Source organism: Erpetoichthys calabaricus, chromosome 17, assembly GCF_900747795.2.
Source record: "Erpetoichthys calabaricus chromosome 17, fErpCal1.3, whole genome shotgun sequence".
Classification (NCBI taxonomy): domain Eukaryota; kingdom Metazoa; phylum Chordata; class Cladistia; order Polypteriformes; family Polypteridae; genus Erpetoichthys; species Erpetoichthys calabaricus.
The window spans coordinates 9,117,414-9,139,923 of NC_041410.2; the positions used below are offsets into that span (position 1 = coordinate 9,117,414).

Below are 22,510 nucleotides of genomic sequence, written 5' to 3' on the forward strand. Positions count from 1 at the left end.
ATGCGGTCAAAGGAGCTCTCCATGCAGGTGAAAGAAGCCATCCTTAAGCTGCGAAAACAGAAAAAACCCATCCGAGAAATTGCTACAATATTACGAGTGGCAAAATCTACAGTTTGGTACATCCTGAGAAAGAAAGCAAACACTGGTGAACTCAGCAACACGAAAAGGCTTGGGAGACCACGGAAGACAACTAAAGTGGATGATCGCAGAATCATTTCCATGGTAAAGAGAAACCCCTTCACAACAGCCAACTAAGTGAACAACACTCTCCAGGGGGTAGGTGTATCAATATCCAAGTCTACCATAAAGAGAAGACTGCATGAAAGTAAATACAGAGGGTGCACTGCAAGGTGCAAGCCACTCATAAGCCTCAAGAATAGAAAGGCGAGATTGGACTTTGCTAAAGAACATCTAAAAAAGCCAGCACAGTTCTGGAAAAACATTCTTTGGACAGATGAAACCAAGATCAACCTCTACCAGAATGATGGCAAGAAAAAAGTATGGAGAAGGCGTGGAACAGCTCATTATCCAAAGCATACCACATCATCTGTAAAACGCAGTGGAGGCAGTGTGATAGCTTGGGCATGCATGGCTGCCAGTGGCACTGGGACACTAGTGTTTATTGATGATGTGACACAGGACAGAAACAGTCGAATGAATTCTGAGGTGTTCAGAGACATACTGTCTGCTCAAATCCAGCTAAATACAGCAGTCAAATTGATTGGGTGGCGTTTCACGATACAGATGGACAATAACCCAAAACATACAGCCAAAGCAACCCAGGAGTTTATTAAAGCAAAGAAGTGGAAAATTCTTGAATGGCCAAGTCAGTCACCTGATCTTAACCCAATTGAGCAGGCATTTCACTTGTTGAAGACTAAACTTCAGACACAAAGGCCCACAAACAAACAGCAACTGAAAGCCGCTGCAGTAAAGGCCTGGCAGAGCATTAAAAAGGAGGAAACCCAGCATCTGGTGATGTCTATGAGTTCAAGACTTCAGGCTGTCATTGCCAGCAAAGGGTTTTCAACCAAGTTTTAGAAATGAACATTTTATTTCTAGTTATTTCATTTGTCCAATTGCTTTTGAGCCCCTGAAATGAAGGGATTGTGTTCAAAAAATGCTTTAGTTGCCTCACATTTTTATGCAATCATTTTGTTCACCCCACTGAATTAAAGCTGAAAGTCTGCACTTCAACTGCATCTGAGTTGTTTCATTTAAAATTCATTGTGGTAATGTACAGAACCAAAATTAGAAAAAAGTTGTATCTGTCCAAATATTTATGGACCTAACTGTACTTGTATATATACTTAAGTTGTCAGTTTTGCTAGGTACACATTTTGCCTCCAGAACAAAATAAATGTTTTGAGACAGAAATTCATGCTAAGTTGATAACAGCATGCTATTGCTGCAGGCTGTTTATCCTCACATTTGTGCTGTAAACCTTCAGCCCCACCTTATCCCATATGTGCTCTTTTGAACTGGGATCTGGGGGATTTGCAGGCTATTGGAGTAAACTGAATTAATTGTCATCATGGAATCAGCTTAAGATAATGCATGCCTTGTGCAAGGGTGAATTATCCTCCTGGAGGTATCTAATTCAAGAAGGGTAGATTGTGGCAGTAAAGATATCCATTTAGTCAGCTACAGTGCTTAGGGTACAGTATGTGGTGGCATTTAGATGACACTAACTTGGTAAGAAGATGCTTTAACATTTGTTGAGCAGTCATTCCCCACACCATTACATTACCATCACCAGCTTGTATCCATTGATATCAGGCAGGATGGATTCATGCTGTTTATTACAAATTCTGAACCTACAGTAGAAACTTTATTTCTGTTTTTCACATTTTTCCAATCTTGAGTTGTCCAGTTTTAGACTATTACATTTCCCCTGTAGCCACATTTTTTTTTGTTTTAGCTATAAAGGGTGGAACCTGGTGTGGCTTTCTGCTGCTGTACCATTTCCATGTGTTGTGCATTCAGAGATGCCTACCTGCACACCATTGTTAGAAAGAGCAGATATCTGAGCATAGATGGCTTTTCTAGCTTGAGCAAGTCTGGCCAGTCTCCTCTGACTTCTCTCATTAACATATAAAGTGTCCACTGAGTGAATACTGTACAGTATATAGTGTATGTACTGGGGGAGCGACATCAAAATTGCTGTTTGCTGCATACATAACAGAAACAACTTTAAGTTCTTGATTAACAGAATCCACTTCAAATTATAAATATTAAATCAAAAAATAACTTCAGTATACAGTTTCAATACATTGCCTTTGTGCTTGCCGTCAAGTAATTGGGGTATTTTAAGTGGCACTCTTATTTTTCATCTGCCATGGCCATTTCTGTGACAGAAACTGGAAGAGGACATGCTCTCCCATGCTTATTTTTCTGTTCACAATTGCTTGTATGTTGTATGTTTTGGAATAGGTTTTCTTTTTACTTGCCATCAGTCAGTTGTTATGAAGGAGCAGCACACAAAAGGGTGAAAGGCTTCAAGAAACAACCATAAAACAAGCCAGGGCACTCCCTAGGCTGTCCAGAAAACCTTCACCAACGGCAGCCTGACCTGCCAACTCCACAGGCAGGCTTTAGTCCTGTTCAGGCCCCACAAACTGGGAACAGGCATTTAAAATCAAAATTACTTTAAATGTTGTAAAATGTTTCATATTGCCTCTCAAGGGAAAGGAAAACCGTTAAAAAAAAACTTTTGGGTTAAGAATCTAGTCCACAAAAAATATTTATAACATAAGAACATATTGATAAAAAATGACAGAAAAGGCAATCCAAGGTGAACAAGTCCAAATCTGTGAAACAAGATTGAAATCCAAAAACAAAACAATAATTAAAGAAGCCAGAAAAATCAATAGTCGCAGTGAACACCGCACACTCCAGATGACAATGAGCCATGAAAGACCTGCGCTCAGCTACTGAAAATAAAGGCTGATGCAGTCCTTCATCACTGACTTCAAGGTGGGTTAGTTTCAGCTTCTCCCACCAAACACAAGGAACAGAAAAGAACATAGCACAAAATATAAATACTAAATAGTAAATAAACTGAAGAATATTTACAAAAAATACATAATTCCACTAAATGTATGAAAAATAATTTAAGATGAACAGAGAAGACACAAAAAAGGAAAATGAACACAACTTAGGGAACAAACCTTGCCCGAGTGAGTTTTAAAAGGTTTTGAAATTCATCCTTACCGCATAATGCTGATAAAGGACTTCAGCACCCTGGAACCCATAATTGATTTAGTCTACACAAATTTTAGAAGTAAACTGCACCTTAATTTATCGATTTTCATTATATGGACAATATTAACAAAATGATTAGTAAAATTAATTTTGAAATTATCCTTGAGCTGAATAGAAAAATGTAAAACACAAGTGTAGAATGCCAGCTTTATTTTCTTAGTATTTTTCCACATGTTCTGTATGCATCGACGTTTTTGAAAAATACCACTTTTGAGTGCAGGCTCCCAAGAATACTGGGAGACCATAGTTGGCCATTTATTACCTGAGCACTCTTAAGAGCAGTGGCTGCGTAATGTTGTCTTTGTGTTTGCTCTTCCCTTTGGGTTCCACCTTTGTAGTAAGTAAGCCTAAATAAAATTGTAGACTAGAGAATTGTCATGATACCAGAAACATAAAAATTTTAAACCAGAAAATTAAAAAGAGAAGAATACCAATGTACTTAATAAGTAGCAGCAGGGCTGGCTCTACCATTTAGGAGAAGTAGGCGGTTATGGATGAATATTTCAAACAAAATAAAATGAATAAACAAATACATTTATTGTGAAATGTGACAATAAATAAATAGTAATACAATGTATTAAATGTGTCATGAAATGTCTTTTGCTGGTTATCTCTATGTATCATTGAATTATTTCTTCATTTATTTATTTTAGTGACACCACATGCAACATGAAATATGGCATGAAATTAAAACTGTCATTTTTGTCATGAATTAGAGTTTCCTCCAAACGCTGTTACTCAAATAGTCCAGAATCTTCACTGGACTGTCCTGCAGAGCCTCACTCTAATCCTGCTACCATCTCAGGCTTCAGCTGGAGCAGCACCAAAAATGGAGAGCTGGCAAAACAACTATAAATACCACCAAAAAAAAAAAATCCCCACAAGGGGAGGCAGTACTATAAACCTTCTGCTTGTAGTAAAGGGGCAAACAAATAATCTTTATGAATGATTTATTAAGAAAAATAGTAAAAATACAAAGAGCAAAAAGAGGCACAAAAGTCAATCCACAGCAAACATGTCCTAATATGGTATTGAAAAATCAGAATCTTTCAAACAAATGCATTAAATAATCAAAAATCCATAAAATTTAACAAAGAAAACACAATACTTAAACTCCAACAAACAAATAATTACCGACTCCTGAGCCTACTCAGCTGATTTAAATAGCCAGAACAAAGGGCTCAGTAGTGGTGCTGTCAGGGTGACTCCGCCTCCTGAGAGCTCCACCCATAAATAACAATTATAAAAATCACAAATAAAATCAACAAAAATAACACATAGACATGAAAAATTAACTGAAAATTAATAAAAATAATAATACATAAAATACACCTAAATTTGCACAGATACTTAACAATTTTCACCAGTTAAGGTCGAGAGTGTGGGCTGTAGTGAGCACTGTGTTTTGATTGGTGAATCACTAGTAGAGGGAATACTCTCAGTTGCAGCTTTGCACATAATAATGAGCCATGGGATTCCCAAGGCAAGCAGCGCATATTATTAAAAGTTCTGACTGCACACATCCATAGCAGATACAAGCGCAAGAAAACATTGGCTATAATTATTGCACAAAGCAGCTACTTTAATTCAAGAAGCCCTGAATTCATTTTAGCAGCCTGCTTCTGATGTGTGGTGTCTACCTATAAATTTAGCCCTTGATGACCAAAGATTTATACACACTTGCCCAACGATTCACCATTCAAAACACGGCTCTCACTAGAACCCACCGTGTCATCTCTGACGGGTGAAGCTGATAGCTTTAATTTCAAGCTTCATTTCATGGTACATGCAGTGTCACTGAAATAATTTTTTAAATACTGTATATTCATTGTCATACTTAACAAGACTTTCATTTATTATTGTATTTATTCATTTAATTTTGTCTGAAATATTCCTCCATAGGTGGTTGCGTGGTACAAACTTTTTTAAAACACTACTGACCCTGACTCAATACTGCCATCCAGCTCTCAAGAACCCTATTAGATCATTAAATATTTTCACATGCTAGCAATGCTTGGTCTTTCCCATACTAGCAATGTTTGACAAGCTACACAAGTCTGTGACAGTGCAGGTTGGCTCCATGCTACTGGTTGCATCCCGGGAACTTCTTGAACCTACTATAGCTGACAACATACCCAGGAATGAGCTCGGCCAATGAGGACACAACACAAATAGCAAATGGTAGGTACAAAAGTGGATCGGTGCTTTTATTAAAATCCAGAAAAGCAGTGTTCAAAACAAAGTTCACTGCTCAAAAAATAAATAATAAATAATAATAATAAAGATAATAATAACAAATAAATAATCCTAAAATCAGAGCAAAAGTGGAGGTTAAAAATAAACAAATAAATAATCCATTAAAATGAGGTTAAAATCTCTCAGGCAGGAATCTGTCCTTTAAAATCAAGTCTCCAGTGCTTCCATTTAAAAATGGATGTCTTCTTGGCTTATCCTATTAGGATCGTCAAGCCTGGAGAGACTTCAAACCAACAGGCACATCCGACCATCATCCCCAGGTGCGAGTCCCTACTGTCCATGGCTCCAGTAGGGCTTCTCATCTGAGCTTCAAAACTCCCACTGCCTTCACGGGATAAGTCGCACCATTCGGTACCGCATCATTGTCTCCCTCAACAGCTCAACCAGAGTGATTCACTTCAACAGTCTCTGAGCAATGACCACACGCTCCCCTGATGCCTCTCTGCATGGCTTCCGCTTCCTCTCTCTCACTCACACCAGCACTCTCCCGTCTTTCTGTCTACTTCTCTCTCTCTCTCCTCTCTTTAACCTCAGTCTTCTTTGTGTTTTTTCCCCTCCTATCCCATGCGGGCTCCTTTATTCTATACAGCCTAATTGGATATGGATTCTAGGAGCCCCTTCCCTTCGTGGCATCACTGATGTGACTGAGCCGCCCAACTCTGCACATGTATGCAATGCAGACAGCCAATTCCACAGTTAACTGCGGAGCGAAACATATTCACACACCTGCACCTTCTTTGGGTGCGATTATTTAAAAATGGCCACTAACTGCTAAACTGTGGACCCGCTATTCCACAAAGTCCTTCATAGGTGGTCTTCATACTCAGCGTCTCAGTGACTCTCTTTACACTGAACCCCCTTGTTTCTTTATTTTTTTTCGGGTGCAGGCTCATAGTTTTACTTTATTTTAGTACTGTTTCCCTTACAGTAGTTTTGATCTTTATGTTATTTTCTATCCTAATTTTGACACTGGGTTAATGTGGATTTTCGATACATACATATATATACATTTATATACATATATATATATATATATATATATATATATATATATATATATATATATATATACATTTATATATATATATATATATATATATACACACACATATACATACACACACACATACAAATATATACATTTATATATATATATATCTCCATTTTTTTCCGTTGTTTTACAAGAATAGTGCATCACCATTACAAGCAATTTCAGCAGCATCGTTTATGTGCTTGTCATGAATCCTAACTATATTTAACAGCACCAGATGCCGAACAAAAATACTCCAAGGTTAGATGTCTGCTTAATCATTGAACTGGTCTGCATACGCTTTACAGTCTTAAATTGCATATTTAATACTGTAACGGGGCTGTGAGTTGCATCAGCCTAAGGGTGAGTCACCAACAGTATGAACTGGCATTTCAGCATTCAAATGAGCCACTTCAGGGCTAACTGCAGGGGATCCTATAAAAAAGGACAAGCCTGCCATACTTGAAAGATTACCATCCTTCCAAGCATAGGGAGCCAAATTTAAAAGCAATGAAGTGAGTAAGAATCCATTGGGTCAACATTACATTTTGCCTGTTTTAAATTACTGTAATAATTATTATTCAGTATTAGTATTAATGTGAATAATCTGTGAAATTAGTCAAAACTATAGGAAATCATTCACAAAGATGAACCCATTTCAAATCCCCCTACAGCATCTCGATGGAATTCAGATCTGGGCTTAGACTTGACCAAGCCAGAACCCTCCATTTCTTTCTTTTCAGCCATTCCTTGGTGGATTAACTGGTGTCATGTTTCAAGGTCCACTTGCGGTTGAGCTTCACTTATCTGACAGATGGTCTCACTTTATCCTCAAGCACCCTCTGGTACAATGAAGAATTCATAGTGGATTCAGTGTCGGTGAGCTGCCCATACCCTTATGCAAGAAAGCAGTCTTAAACAATAACATTTCCATTCCTGTGCTTTATAGCTGGTAACCGGTTCTTCTGCTCAAATGCTGCCTTTGTTTTTTTGCCAAACATGTCTTTTGGTACTGTTCCCAATATATCTCTCTCTTTGCCTTGTCTGCCCAGAGCACATTGTCCTATAAGTCCAGGTCTTCACCTCCAGTAGATGCTAATGGGCGAACTTTAGCCTTGCCCTGATGTTCTTTCTGAACAGCAAAGGTATTCAGCATACCTCCCTTGTAGATCTCATTTGTGCAGCCTCTTTCTAATAGTGGACTCATGTACTTTGACATCAGGACTTCTTTCAGCATCTTGTTTTCTGCTCTTGAGTTGAACTTGCTGGAATGGCCTGGCTTGGACAAGCTGGCACTTGCTTGAAATCTTCTCCACCTGTACAGTAGATGATCTTCTGGACAGTGGAATGGTTGATTTCCCGTTGTTTGCAGATCTTTTGAATCCATTCCCAGTCTCATAAGCATCTAGAACATTCTCTCTGAGTGCTTCAAGGAGCTGTTTTGATCTTGGCATGGTGATAACCTACACTTCAACAACAAAGAGCAAATCAAACTAAATGTCTGAGCTTTAAGTAAGACAGCATCAGATAATATTCTCTCTAATGATATTCTAATCATTTGCACCTGCTTCCAATTTTAGGTAGTGATAATTATAGGTGTGGACTTACTTTTTCCCCACAAGCAAAATTTGAGTTTATGTTTATTTAAAATTATACAGTAGAGTACAAAATGTAAATGTGGAATAATATTTCTTATATTATATCACCTTAATCTGTAGGTACTGTTTAAATGAAGATCAAATCTTGGACTGTACACATTTGTTAGAAAAGAAAAAAAACATTTTACGGGGTTGTACATTGGTTTTCACATGACTGTATATATTAGGGCACAGGTGTCAAACTTCAGTTCTGGAGGGCCACAGTGGCTGCAGGCTTTCATTCTAGCCATCTTCTTCATTAGGGACCAGTTTTTGCTGCTAATTAACTTCCTTTGCCTTAGTTTTAATTGACTTGACTCAGGCCCCTTAGTTGTCTCTTTTTTTAATTGGCAGCCAATCAATAATGAGACACGAAACAAGTCACCACCTGTGCCCATCACACAATATCTGAAAATAAAGTAAGGTGATGGTCTCGGTAAGATTGACCTTTCAGGTCACCAAAACATTTTGATGGTGTTCTTGGAAAAAACAGAAAAATCACCAGTTTTAGAAATGTCTGCTTTGGCAGAATGTGAGCAACAACAAGCCATGGAATTAAATAACAGGTTTATTTAACGGCAAGAAATGGCTTCTCATTAAGAGATTGGTTGGAGTTTGAAATCCCAGTTTAGCTGGTGTGAAATAGTGCGGCCCGGACACAGACAGGCGGACACATTTAAAGCCATCACCACACGTTTATTTACTCTATTATGTACAGTTCCTAAGTGCACCGCCACCAAACCCCCACAGTCTCCCAAAGTCCCGGCTTCTTCCACAGCCGTCTCTCTGTCTTTTTTCTCACACACTCCAGGCCTCTCCTCGCTGCCTCCTCTCCGACCTCGTCCACCTCCACACCCAGCTCCAGCCTTGATTGAAGGGAGGCGGCCCCTTAAATAGGCAGGCGGCTGATGACCACACCCGGCCACCTGCTACACTGGTCATCTGTTGGCTCGTTTCACATCTCATTTCTGTTTGGCTGTCATTTAATGAAGAAAGGAATAAATTCAGAGTTCTGAATCCTTAAAAACAAGGCTATTAAAATGAAGGGAAAAGAAATTAATTAGCAGTGAAAACTGGTCACTGGTTAGGAAAAGGGTTGAAATGAAAACTTGCAGCCCCCCCCCCCAGGGGCCCGGAGTTTGTCACCCCTGTATTGGGGTATAACATTACATTTTGAGGTTTTCTACACACATTAAGTACTTGGAACAATCATTTTCTTTTAAGAGATGTTACATTGTAATATTCCAGAAAGTGTTATCAGTGACATTCTTCTACTATTCCACCCAACAAAAAATAACATTTAGGAAGCAATCAAATTTGAATGCGTTCATGGGGTGGCAATATTTTGTATAGTGTCTTTTTGAACTGAACAGTATGAGAACAGGAATGAAGCAACTAATTAAATCAAGTTCTGAATTAATTACAGGAATTGGCCTACTGACAATAAATTCTTTGCAATAAACCAGCAGCAGTAGGCAACCTCCAGGACTGAGTGAGAAAGCTCAGCTTAGTAGAATACTCATAAGTGTTAAAATGTAGAAACTGTTTTTCAACCCATATCAGGTATTTTTTGTTTTCTGATTAATTTTACATTGGAAAATTCTGGAAAAGTATACATATAAGATAGTAAAAAATAAATCAAATACAGAAAATGAAAATTTTTCAGTAATCAACCAAAAAGTAAATTACATAGTCTAAGCAACAATGATTGACATGAAAGTAATACAAGTAAGACTTGACTGAGTAGGCAATTTGTCCTCCTTATAGCTAGAAGGTTGTGCTTTAAATCACAAGCTTACGAGTTCAGGCCCAGGTAATGACAATCCTGACAGAGTCACTTAAATTATCCACATTCACATCAGGCCTTAGCTGTCACATAGGCAATAGAGGTGATTGTCTGGGGGTCCTCTGCATGGCAGTGGTGCATAAATGTTGTAACCACCCATGACACTGGTGATTAATATGACTGCCTAAGCTGTCTATTGTGGTGAGAGTGCATGCCCCTGGTATTGGCCTGTGGCATGGGCAAATTATGCAGCCGCCTACAACACGTCACTTATTTGATGGTATACAAATCAGTCACTGACTCACAACATAGATGACCTAGAAACACAAAGCCATTTTAAAGGTACAGATTAGGAGAGCTGTCCATCCCAAGATGCAGCAGTAATGGTGAGTGTATGAATAAATGTTCAACCAACATTCATTCCTATAGTAGTTGGTAGTATTAACCTGGACGTTACATTGAAAGGGTCATCTAGGGTGATAACTGCATTATAGAATTTGTCATTTTCAAATGTATTGAATCTACTTTAGTGTCATGAGAAACTTAGCTTCTTCCAGCAACACTGGCTGCAAGGCAATAATCCGTTGTGGACCAGGTGCTAATTCTATAACAACAACAATATTTTATTTATATAGCACATTTTCATACACAAAACGTAGCTCAAAGTTCTTTACAAGATGAAATAAAAATGAGTTAATATATAAAACACAGACAAACAAGATTAGGCATTAATATTATACAGTATGTAGCATAGAAAAAGGTGAGGTTTGATGGATAGGAGGTCAGAAAAGACAAAAAAAATTCCAGTTAGGCTGGAGAAAAAAAAACAAAATCTGCAAGGGTTCCAAGGCCAAAAGACCACTCAGCCCCCACTGGGCATTCTACCTAACACAGATGGTCTAAATTAGTCTACATGGTTTACAAGCTTCACATGGAAGGATTTGATGATGAATACAGTATGATACATAGACATATTGTGCACTCCTGATTTTTAACTTGCTTTTGATAAAAAAAAAACATTGGCTAAGTGGAAATGTAACTGAGAAAAGATAGTAACTTGAATTTACTGAAACCAAGCAGAGATAAGCATATTACACATTAAATGCAGTCTGTAATTATAAATTAGCTAACATCCTCTGAACAATTCAAGTGATGCATAATAAGCAAACTAAGAAACTGAATCCCAAATAGTGATTTTTAACAATGTGCTAAAATAATTTCACACCTGAAAAGTAATTTTGGGTGATGTCTGACCAAATTAAGTTTGATACAGAATATGTGAAACCAAGTTAGAGATGTGAAAAAGGTAATGACCAATCCAAAAAGTTCATACCTGATCCACTAAAATACATGCTACACTTAGCACACAAAATAATAAAGAGTGCCATAATTATGACTGACATGTGAGCCAACTGCAATTAATACTTACATTTTTAGCACAGATTTTTATTTCTTAGACCTGTGGGTACTGAGCAACAACAAGCTTATTGAGTAAGAAAGCTATGTGATTAATTTTACTTTAATTATGATGCTTCCTTGCAGTGGCCAACTTTGACCCCGACACATTCAGCCTCATGCGCTGTGAGTTTTGCAGTGCTGGGTTCGATACTAGAGCAGGACTCTCCAGCCATGCCAGAGCACATCTGCGTGACTTTGGAATCACTAACTGGGAGGTGACAGTGTCGCCCATAAACATTCTGAGGGAGCTCTTTTCCAACCGGCCAGACCTGGTCTTTCCTCGAGGCCCAGGAGCATCCTCACCATCTAGCCTGCAAGGAGATGAGCCAGCAACACTAGGATCTGGAGCAAATATCTCTTGCTCACCTGTTCACCATTTCCAAACCTCCTGGAGAGAAGATCTCGAACTGCTATTTTGTGATGGTGGGTACATTTCCTTAATATTTTTTAGATTTTAGTGAGGACTTTGAAACCCTTTATTTGTTCTTCTTTAGTGACAGAAGATTTTGAAAGTAGCGAGTATTGCTCAGATTGCTATTTAGTCAGAATACTACACCTCCCAGAATTATTAATTACATAATGGAACTAATGCTGTGCTCATGAGCTATGGGATTTTTTTAGAATTACTATTTGTGTTGTCACACCTTCCCACTTTGTTCAGTTTACACTCATTTCCATTTAAAAGTATGGGGTAAATGTAAGGTCACTGTTGATATACTGCTTGACCTCATAAAAGGTAATTATAGGTTAGTTCTATTAATGTGAAAGTGAAAAGCAAAGGAAATACATTAAGCAGGTATTCCGTTGACTGCCAGATGTCATTTCTAGCTGAGATTGTTTTTTATATATTGAAATAAAGTGACGAGTCAGTATTATGTCATTACTCCAGATAGGGATGAAAAAAATATCATTTGAATAATACAAACGTAAGCTACCTCTTGGAAAAGTAGTCCTGTGAAATTTCCCACTAGAAAGCTTGTATCTCTATGTTTCCTATAGCAAATGAATGCAGCATGCAGGCATATTCTAATGCTTAGTAAAATAGTGAAACGGTAAAAATGCATTATACAAAATTTCAACTTTTGCTGACAGCTATCAAATCTAGCACTTCTGCAGATTTTTTGCAAACTGTAAATACAAAATCTGCTAACAACAAAAAATATGACTTGTCCATTTTATTCCTATAATCATTTCAGTACCCTTAAACATCAAAGGAATTTGAAAACATTATATCAGATTCCATCAGTGTTTCCTAACCTCCACACCTATAAGAAATCAATAAGAAAGCAATAACAGAAATCTACTAATAACAAACATGTAGTGTTTCAAGATAGGAGTTTACTGTAGTGTGGATGGGGTCCTACTAATTCAATGGGGCATACAAACACAGTCACGTATGCTGTTAAAATATAGAGACTTGACTTTGTATCTGTCTTAAGAGTCTACTAACCATCTGTGACTCAACTGGTGTTTTACAGAAGTGTTACCTGCTACCCATTTGCATTTATTTCACAACTTCATTATGGTCAAACCCTCATTACTTGTCTTGCACTTCTCCTCCTGTGACTGCGGCATGATTATTATTGCACATCAACAGGCAAAGATGGGGAGGTCTTGGGGAAAATTTCAGTGAAAACATAGAAGCAGATCCCCCCAGGCTTAATCCTGACAAAAGGGTGTGATTTACTTGGAAGATGTTCTGACTTTTAAAAGATTATTTTTGATCTTAGAAGAGAAAGTTTAGGTAAGCAGTTAGAGTAGTTTTATACTGTATGAGTTTGAAATGTTGATAATGAAGCATGAAAAAGTGTTGGAAAGAAGTGAGCTGGAAATAATCAGGTGGCTGTGAAGTGTTTCTTTCAGCAAGAGAAAAACAAATGCTGAGTTAAGATAAACAAATTGTTTGGAGGCAATAGGAGGGGGATTCAAAAATTCCCAGAATTGGACAATTGCACGGGAATATGGTAAATTAGCAAATATGCCGCTAAGTATCATATGCCTATAGTCTACTTAATCAGTCTGCCAAGTGGCATTGTGGAAAGTCGATTGAATGTGTGTTTCTAGTGTTCATTCTACAATCGTGCACATGACTTCAGCCATTTTTTATTTCTCCTACCACCCATAGTGGTAGATTTTGAAAAGACAATGATTATCACAATTTTCAGCTTTGATAGACTTGTTCATAAAGAGTTTGTTCACTGTGGACAGACTGTTGGTCAGAGACATTACACTGAACTGCTGAGGTGTCTACAGGAAAAGTGGTGCATCCATATCTGGATTTTGCACAACGACAAAGCACCTGCACACAATGCGTTGTCAGTCAGAGTTTTTGACCAAAAAAGAATGTGGTTGTTGCTTCGAACCCCCCATATTCACTGCATCTTGTTTCCTGTGCCTTCATTTTGGTACAAAAATCAAAATTAAGATTTAAGGGAAGAACTACCATGGCAGAAATCCAGGAAAAAAAACACAGGAGGCTCTGGACATGGTAATAAAAGTACCAACCTGATTCAGTGGCATATATGCATTAAAGACCATTGGGACACAGCGCCACAAGATGTTCTGCAAAATAGCAATACGATTCTCTCAGTAATTTATTGCTAAAATGTTTATAACAACTCTCAGCTTTGTCTTCGTAAAGAATGTATTTTTCAGTTTTACATCATATACTTAAATGTCATTTCTTATTGTTTTTTTGTAGTATTTGAAATTGTTTTTGTGATGAGTGTTGCCAGCCTGTTTCTGGATAATGGGGCTAACTCTATTGCCCCTTCAGTGTTCTCTGTTTACCCTCAAGTGTGTGTGTGCACCTGAGCAACCTGAACTTTGCAGATTAGTAAGAAAAGTAGAAGTCTAGAATCCATGAACTTGCATGTCTCCAAAGTCATCAGCAAGTGTGGAACAGATATTATTAGATAGGTAAGTTAGGGTAAACATTAGAGATACCTGTATACAAAAAGAAAAATTATGGTAGGGCTCCACCACAATTTTCATGACAAAAACACTACTGATCTGATTACTGTTACTGATAATGCTGTTAGCATTGCCAGCGCCTGCACAGTTGGGCAACTTTAGACACGTCAGGTGTTTTGCACTTAACCTACCTCCTCAGCAAGCTCAGCAGCTGCCCTCGATGTTATGGCAGTTGGGAAGGATTTGGTGAATCACTGGATTCTTCCACGGCAGCACAATTCATAATCATGCCCTGGAGGAGAAACAAAAGCTGCTGTAGCTGCCACATCACACATTGAAGACAGATGTTCTCTACATGAATATCCTTGATTATAAATGTGTAATGTGTTTCGTTAATTAGATATAGAAAATACTTCTACCAGTTCTATCTATTGAACATTTTTGTTATTTTTGATTAATTTATTTACAATAAGATATAATCAAAATATTATTCCAAGTGCTGCTACCTGTTTTATCTGTGCGGCTGTTATAATTTTGTACTAAGAAATATAACCATTTGTCTCGGAGCCACATTAGTCACATTATTACAGAACATTATCAATCAAATTTTCAAATTAAAAAACTGCATACACAAAATACACTATTCTCTGCTTTATGTGTCAGTGTTTCAGTCAGACAGCCACTGACCTTCATCAAGAACATTTAGCTTAACTGCTAATGATGCTTCATATTGCAGTAGACTAGAAATACAAATTTATCTATCACTTAGCACATAATGTACTACATTTGCTGGAACAGCTAAATAAATGAGCTTAATGGACTGAATGGTCTAATTTCATTTATCAAATTTTTTATGTTCTTATATACAAAAAAAGAAAAAAAAATGCTGCCCCAATGTTTGTATTTATTTAAGAATCGATTTTCAATCGAATTATAGGATTCCCAACTCTTGATACCCCTACTGAACCTTAAAGTCTATAACTATTCAGAAGTTGTTTTCCATCACTTTCATACTGTCCGGATCACAGACCATTGAAGTACCTTGTCTTACAGTCAGCTAATAAGGTAAGGACTGAATTGGCGGCCTTATAATTTACTATTCTATTTGTTATATGCTAATGTCTTACCTGGAAAACACAGTCCTGAAGTACTTTATATAAACTGTGAAAAGTACAGTCCAACCTTTAGAAGACAAGGTAGGGCAAATGAGTTCTTTACCTCTCACAATGAGTAGGAAAAAAGGATTTTCACCAGCTGCCATGTTCCAAGTCCACCTCCACAACCACTATGATGCATACCAATTGAGATGTCTTTCTGGGTACTAGTTCTGTTGATTTGATCAGGAGAGGAAATACAATTTCATTACATTTCACTTTGTCTCTGTTTGAGGTTTGAGCAGATTATGATGATTCATTGTGTTTTGTTTATATTTTTACCTTCATTACAGTATTGTTATGATCGTCTACATTTTGGATTGCTTAGTTACTCTGGTGCTACCAGTTGCTGGGCATGTAATGAACACACTTGGTTATATCATGGCAGCCATCTTGAATGATGTCACCTCACCTTTAAAGACATGTGCAAACTTTGTTGAAAAAAGAATGACTTTTGTTAGAAACACTTGTTTTTGAGCAATTTAGTGTTCTTTCTTTGTATTCTCATTTCAAATGTGGTTTATTAAACACGCTTAACTGGTCTGCATGGACCTTTATGGAACGTCATCAATGATCAAGCTAGCCGCAGTCTCATACTGGCTTTCCATTTAAGAAAGAATCAATTAATGAAAGCATTCAAAATAAGACAACAAATGCAAACCAATTTAAGTGAAACATACCATTTTATTTCTGGCCAGTGACAAGATATACCTAATTCAGAAAATCTTGAAAGAAGTTGAAGTGAAGTGTGTGTCATATAAAGAGTAAGTTTGTTAAGTTAGGTGAAATATTCAAATATTGCCCATGCTGCTTTTGCCGTTGACAAAACTGGACACTATGGCTAGGCTACATTGTTTCAGATGTTACAGGAAGAATTCGTACATATTTCATGTCATGTAACTGGAAAAACACAAAAGCTGACACTAAGATCGAATGTAAGCAAACATTCAAGGCCACATGCAATTTGTAGTCAGATAAACATAAGAAAAAAGTTTAACATCACTTGAGGTGTAGGAAAAAAAAGGTTTGATATTAGTGTATGACCACTATGAGCTGATGTAACTCATGCAAGCCAGAGGTTCCCTACCTTGCAGCTACCAGTTTTTGTTCTGAATGAGCTTCTTGGATTAAACTGACATTGAGGACTTGTGCCTGTGTGAAAGAATATGTGGTGTTAGTGGAATCAATTAAAGGGAAATCTGAGGTTATATGATGAGTGATTGGAGGATACAGAAACAATATTGAATCAGCTAAGATGTATGGATCAGGCAAAAATTCTAACAGGATATGAAAATACCATCGTTTTCAAGTGTAGACAAAAAAAGTCAGAACACAAAATATATCAAAGAAGAGTAATAAAGGAGTTCAACAAAAATTGTAGTCAAAAACTAAAGTTCAAGTTCAAAATGATTGCAGCCCAAGTTATCTGCAAATAAATTTCTAGAAAACAAAGAGTTTTTAGTGGACTTCAAGTGGGGCAAATAATAATAATAATAATAATTCATTACATTTATATAAATAATCACCATTAAATACCATTGTCCAATAAGAAAGCACAATAGCAGAAAAGGGTGAAACGTAGCAACTTGAGTCAATTACAGCATGGCAAAGAGCATAAGCAAAAACAAAAAAATTCTCTTCAGACTCCCAGTATATAGTTTTCCTCAGTTTATCTAAACAAAAAAATAACTTGAACAGCAGGAACTCCAAAAAGATATGTAAATCATTTCAGAAGAGTGAAATTAAACAGCCTAAAATGCAATAAAGTTACTGTATATTTTATTGTAACATCCACTGTATACCAATCCAAATCTCACGCAAACTCCTATTTCATTTCATGCATAGATTTTCTGCAATATTTTAGTTTAGGTGTCCAGTATAAGCAGCAATTAACAGGCTGCATATTACTAAACATATTAGTAAAAGTGTCTCTTTAACATGATACACATCCATCCATCCATTATCCAACCCGCTATATCCTAACTACAGGGTCACAGGGGTCTGCTGGAGCCAATCCCAGCCAACACAGGGCGCAAGGCAGGAAACAAACCCGGGCAGGGCACCAGCTCACTGCAGGACGCACACACTAGGGACAATGTAGGATTGCTAATGCACCTAACCTGCCTGTCTTTGGACTGTGGGAGGAAACCCACGCAGACACGGGGAGAACATGCAAACTCCACGCAGGGAGGACCCAGGAAGCAAACCCAGGTCTCCTTACTGCGAGGCAGCAGTGCTACCACTGCGCCACCGTGCCACCCACATGATACACAACAATGAAAAATTACAGTTAGGTCCATAAATATTTGGACAGAGACAACTTTTTTCTAATTTTGGTTCTGTACATTACCACAATGAATTTTAAATGAAACAACTCAGATGCAGTTGAAGTGCAGACTTTCAGCTTTAATTCAGTGGGGTGAACAAAACGATTGCATAGAAATGTGAGGCAACTAAAGCATTTTTTAACACAATTTCTTCATTTCAGGGGCTCAAAAGTAATTGGACAATTGACTCAAAGGCTATTTCATGGGCAGGTGTGAGCAAGTCCGTCGTTATGTCATTATCATTTATGCAGATAAAAGGCCTGGAGTTGATTTGAGGTGTGGTGCTTGCATGTGGAAGATTTTGCTGTGAACAGACAACATGCGGTCAAAGGAGCTCTCCATGCAGGTGATAGAAGCCATCCTTAAGCTGCGAAAACAGAAAAAACCCATCCGAGAAATTGATACAATATTACGAGTGGCAAAATCTACAGTTTGGTACATTCTGAGAAAGAAAGCAAGCACTGGTGAACTCAGCAATGCAAAAAGACCTGGACATCCATGGAAGACAGAGGTGGATGATCGCAGAATCATTTCCATGGTGAAGAGAAACCCCTTCACAACAGCCAACCAAGTGAACAACACTCTCCAGGGGGTAGGCGTATCGATATCCAAGTCTATCATAAAGAGAAGACTGCATGAAAGTAAATACAGAGGGTGCACTGCAAGGTACAAGCCACTCATAAGCCTCAAGAATAGAAAGGCTAGATTGGACTTTGCTAAAGAACATCTAAAAAAGCCAGCACAGTTCTGGAAAAACATTCTTTGGACAGATGAAACTAAGATCAACCTCTACCAGAATGATGGCAAGAAAAAAGTATGGAGAAGGCGTGGAACAGCTCATTATCCAAAGCATAGCACATCATCTGTAAAACACGGTGGAGGGAGGCAGTGTGATGGCTTGGGCGTGCATGGCTGCCAGTGGCACTGGGACACTAGTGTTTATTGATGATGTGACACAGGACAGAAGCAGCCGAATGAATTCTGAGGTGTTCAGAGACATACTGTCTGCTCAAATCCAGCTAAATACAGTCAAATTGATTTAGGCGGCGTTTCATGATACAGATGGACAATGACCCAAGACATACAGCCAAAGCAACCCAGGAATTTATTAAAGCAAAGAAGTGGAAAATTCTTGAGTGGGCAAGTCAGTCACCTGATCTTAACCCAATTGAACATGCATTTCACTTGTTGAAGACTAAACTTCAGACAGAAAGGCCCACAAACAAACAGCAACTGAAAGCCGCTGCAGTAAAGGCCTGGCAGAGCATTAAAAAGGAGGAAACCCAGCATCTGGTGATGTCCATGAGTTCAAGACTTCAGGCTGTCATTGTCAGCAAAGGGTTTTCAACCAAGTATTAGAAATGAACATTTTATTTCCAGTTATTTCATTTGTCCAATTACTTTTGAGCCCCTGAAATGAAGGGATTGTGTTAAAAAAATGCTTTAGTTGCCTCACATTTTTATGCAATCATTTTGTTCACCCCACTGAATTAAAGCTGAAAGTCTGCACTTCAACTGCATCTGAGTTGTTTCATTTAAAATTCATTGTGGTAATGTACAGAACCAAAATTAGAAAAAAGTTGTCTCTGTCCAAATATTTATGGACCTAACTGTATATGATAGTAACAATTATTAACAATAATAAGTATCTTCCATTTTTATGATAGTTTTGAATAATTGTTAGTGGCTTACTTGAAAATGTTTATGGACTGTTAATAGCTGCTTTATAATGAATACCTAAAGTGTAAACATGTTTTCTCTATCTGCTTATAACAAAAGAGCCCCGTCACAGGTAACTGACAGCTATAAGGAAATATCTATAAAAATTACATTAATTCATTGCTCAGCAATTTAACTCTGCCAGAGCAGCTTCAGTTCACCTTGGTATAGTTTCAGAAAATATCTGAAACTGCCGAAGGGATGTGGTGCCATTATTCCACAGGAAATTCAGTCAAATTGTACATTGATGTTGGTGCTGGAAAAACTTAGAAACCACTCAAGAATCATTTTGGATAATTGTGCTATTTATAAGTATAGAAATGCTTCACCGATGGATGCATAAATAGATAGATAGCACTTTATTTGTCCCTGGGGGAAATGTAGCTTTTTACAGAAGCTCAATAAATAAATAATAACATACAATTACCCCCCTCCCTCTCAAATATCCATCCATCCATTATCCAACCTGCTATATTCTAACTACAGGGTCACGGGGGTCTGCTGGAGCCAATCCCAGCCAACACAGTGCGCAAGGCAGGAAATAAACCCCGGGCAGGGTGCCAGCCCACCGCAGCCTCTCAAATATACACTAGGATAACTAAAAAGAAAGAAAAACTTCTGATTTGGCCAAAGACAAAAACAGCAGTCACAGTCACAGTTAGGCATTATAAAAGCATACTGCTACCTCCAGAGGGTCTAGAGTTTGTTGCACAACTGAGCCTACCTTTTTTATTCGGTGGGCCTCTCTTAAAGTGATGTAATTGGCCCAGTACATCGTAGCATAGAAAATTGCACTGGCCGTCACAGAGTTATAGAAGATGGAAAGGAGGTTACTTCCCACATTAAAGGAGAGCAGCCTCATAGGGAAAAAAGAGCCTGCTCTGCCCTCTCTTATATAGCTCTTTGCTACAAGACCAGTCCACCCTGTCATTGATGTGAACCCCTAAGTACTTTTTAGAAGTACACCATCACCACATCCACTCCATGAGTAGTGACTGGACATAGAGGATCTTGGGTGTGGTTAAAAATCAATAACCTTGGTTTTGTTGATGTTAAGTTGCAGATAATTCTCTTTGCACCAAGAAACATAGTTCTCTACCTGACTCATATTCTCTCTTCTTGTCAATACACCCCATTAGTGCAGAAAAGTGACTTGGCCTAGTATTTTACTTATAGTCTAAGGTGTACAGAGTGAAGAGAAAAGGTGGCGGGACTGTTCCTAGTGGTGTTCAAGTGTTACTTGCACAGTCCTTAGGCTTCACAAACTGCAGTCTGCCTGACAGATAGTCCATCATCCAGTACACCACAGGCTTATCTACCCGCACATCCCTAAGCTTACTCACTCAGAATTGCTTTGGATTTATTTGTATTTACCTTGCCTTCAAGAGAGAATCTATGGACCTATATCATGCCTGAGAAATCCACCATACACTGTAACAGTGTGAATAGAAGCTTTCTCAGTGGGACAGAAACATTCAGATCTGATGTTTTTTTGTCTGTTGCTTGTATTATTTACACCACTTTACCAACAAAATTCCATTTTTAGATGAAATAAATGCCCCCACCTGACAGCAGTATCCTATGTCAAGTTTTCATTTTACTTTCCTTAATAAAATGTCTTACTCTAGATTAGATGAATGGTTGGTGACAAATGATTCAGTTGCTTGTCAATTTTTCCTCACATCTCAAATCAGTACACAGGCATTATGTTCAAGGGGCTGAATGGCCTGTGTTTGAGGATACACTTTCATTGCAATGTTTAATATTTTACTGGATTTCATTATATAGTAAGGAGTAAGTAAGGAGAAAACACATTCGTCATTGAGATATAGTATGAGCTCAGTACTCTTTCTCTGTCATTCATTTTCTGAACATAGTTGTTTTAATACAGTTTTACAGATCACAAAGCAGTAACCAACCCCAGATGCCAGTCAATCACAGGGCAAGCTGCCACACTCACTCATACGCTGCCAATTCAGAGTTGCCAATTAGACTACCACACACATCTTAAGGATGTGTGGGAGGAAACCAGAGGAACTAGAGAAAAACCAGATGGCCATGTGGAGAATGTGTGCACAGAAAGTACTTGGGCCAAGTAATACAAATCAGCTTCCCTTCTTATTTTGCATTCCTCTCTCTCTCTCTCTCTCTCTCTCTCTCTCTCTCTCTCTCTGTTTCTCTGAAGTGTGTTTTTTTCTTTTTTGCCAAGCTTACATCCCAGTCTTCAAAATTTAGCGGCGTACTACACACATCAAGATATTCTTGTCCAAAGTCTAAATTGGCCCAATTAGAAATCCCCCACTGTTTCCCCAAGCTTTAATTGTGTGTCAAACAGCAGAATTACTTCCTTAGTCAGGAAGGCTTGTGCAGACTGTAGTGTGGCAAACTAGACTACTCTTTATTTGCCCTCTTGTGGACCTGCACTCATCAGCTTGCAGCAGACATTAACGGGAAAGACCTCTAAAGTAGTGTCCAGGCTGCCTGTTTTGTGATTTCTGCCCACACATAAAGCTCAATATTGGAGTGAAGAACTCAAATACACATCAAAAAGCAGAGCAATCTCCCTTGTAGGTTTGTATCCAGTGAGTAGCCAACACCCAAAGCAGCCTGTCCCCAAACTTAGGCCCTAAAATGGGACTTAGGCTACTACTCAATATCTCAAAAATGCCCATTAAATGATAAGTTTGGTATTTTTCAAGTTAACAGTATTTCATCACTATCATGGTATATTTAGAACACCATTTCATTTGGTAAACTAAGTTTTTATAATTTTCAATTATATATTATTTTTTTAATTTTCACAAATTTATTAATATCTAGCCTGCTCCTGCACTTGTCAGGATTTCCTATTTTAAATATTTATGTTATTTCTGTCTGCCTAGGGGTTATCTATGTAAATATTTACCCCTGTTGAGTATTTTTTTACCCCAAGGAATCAATTGCTATAATTTATTCTTAAATAATAC

General features: G+C 37.9%; 1 protein-coding gene across 3 annotated transcripts in view; it reads left to right on the forward strand.

The window, feature by feature from the left end:
- wizb (WIZ zinc finger b) overlaps nucleotides 1-22,510 on the forward strand; it is a 104,476-nt gene that overhangs the window by 42,819 nt on the left and 39,147 nt on the right. For 2 of the 3 annotated variants that reach the window (XM_028823706.2, XM_028823707.2), the window contains exon 6: nucleotides 11,516-11,854. The exons of the other annotated variant lie outside the window; for it this stretch is intronic. In XM_028823706.2, coding sequence (XP_028679539.1) covers nucleotides 11,516-11,854 — 339 coding nt within the window. The remainder of the gene's footprint in view (nucleotides 1-11,515; nucleotides 11,855-22,510) is intronic. 3 annotated transcript variants of the gene reach the window in all.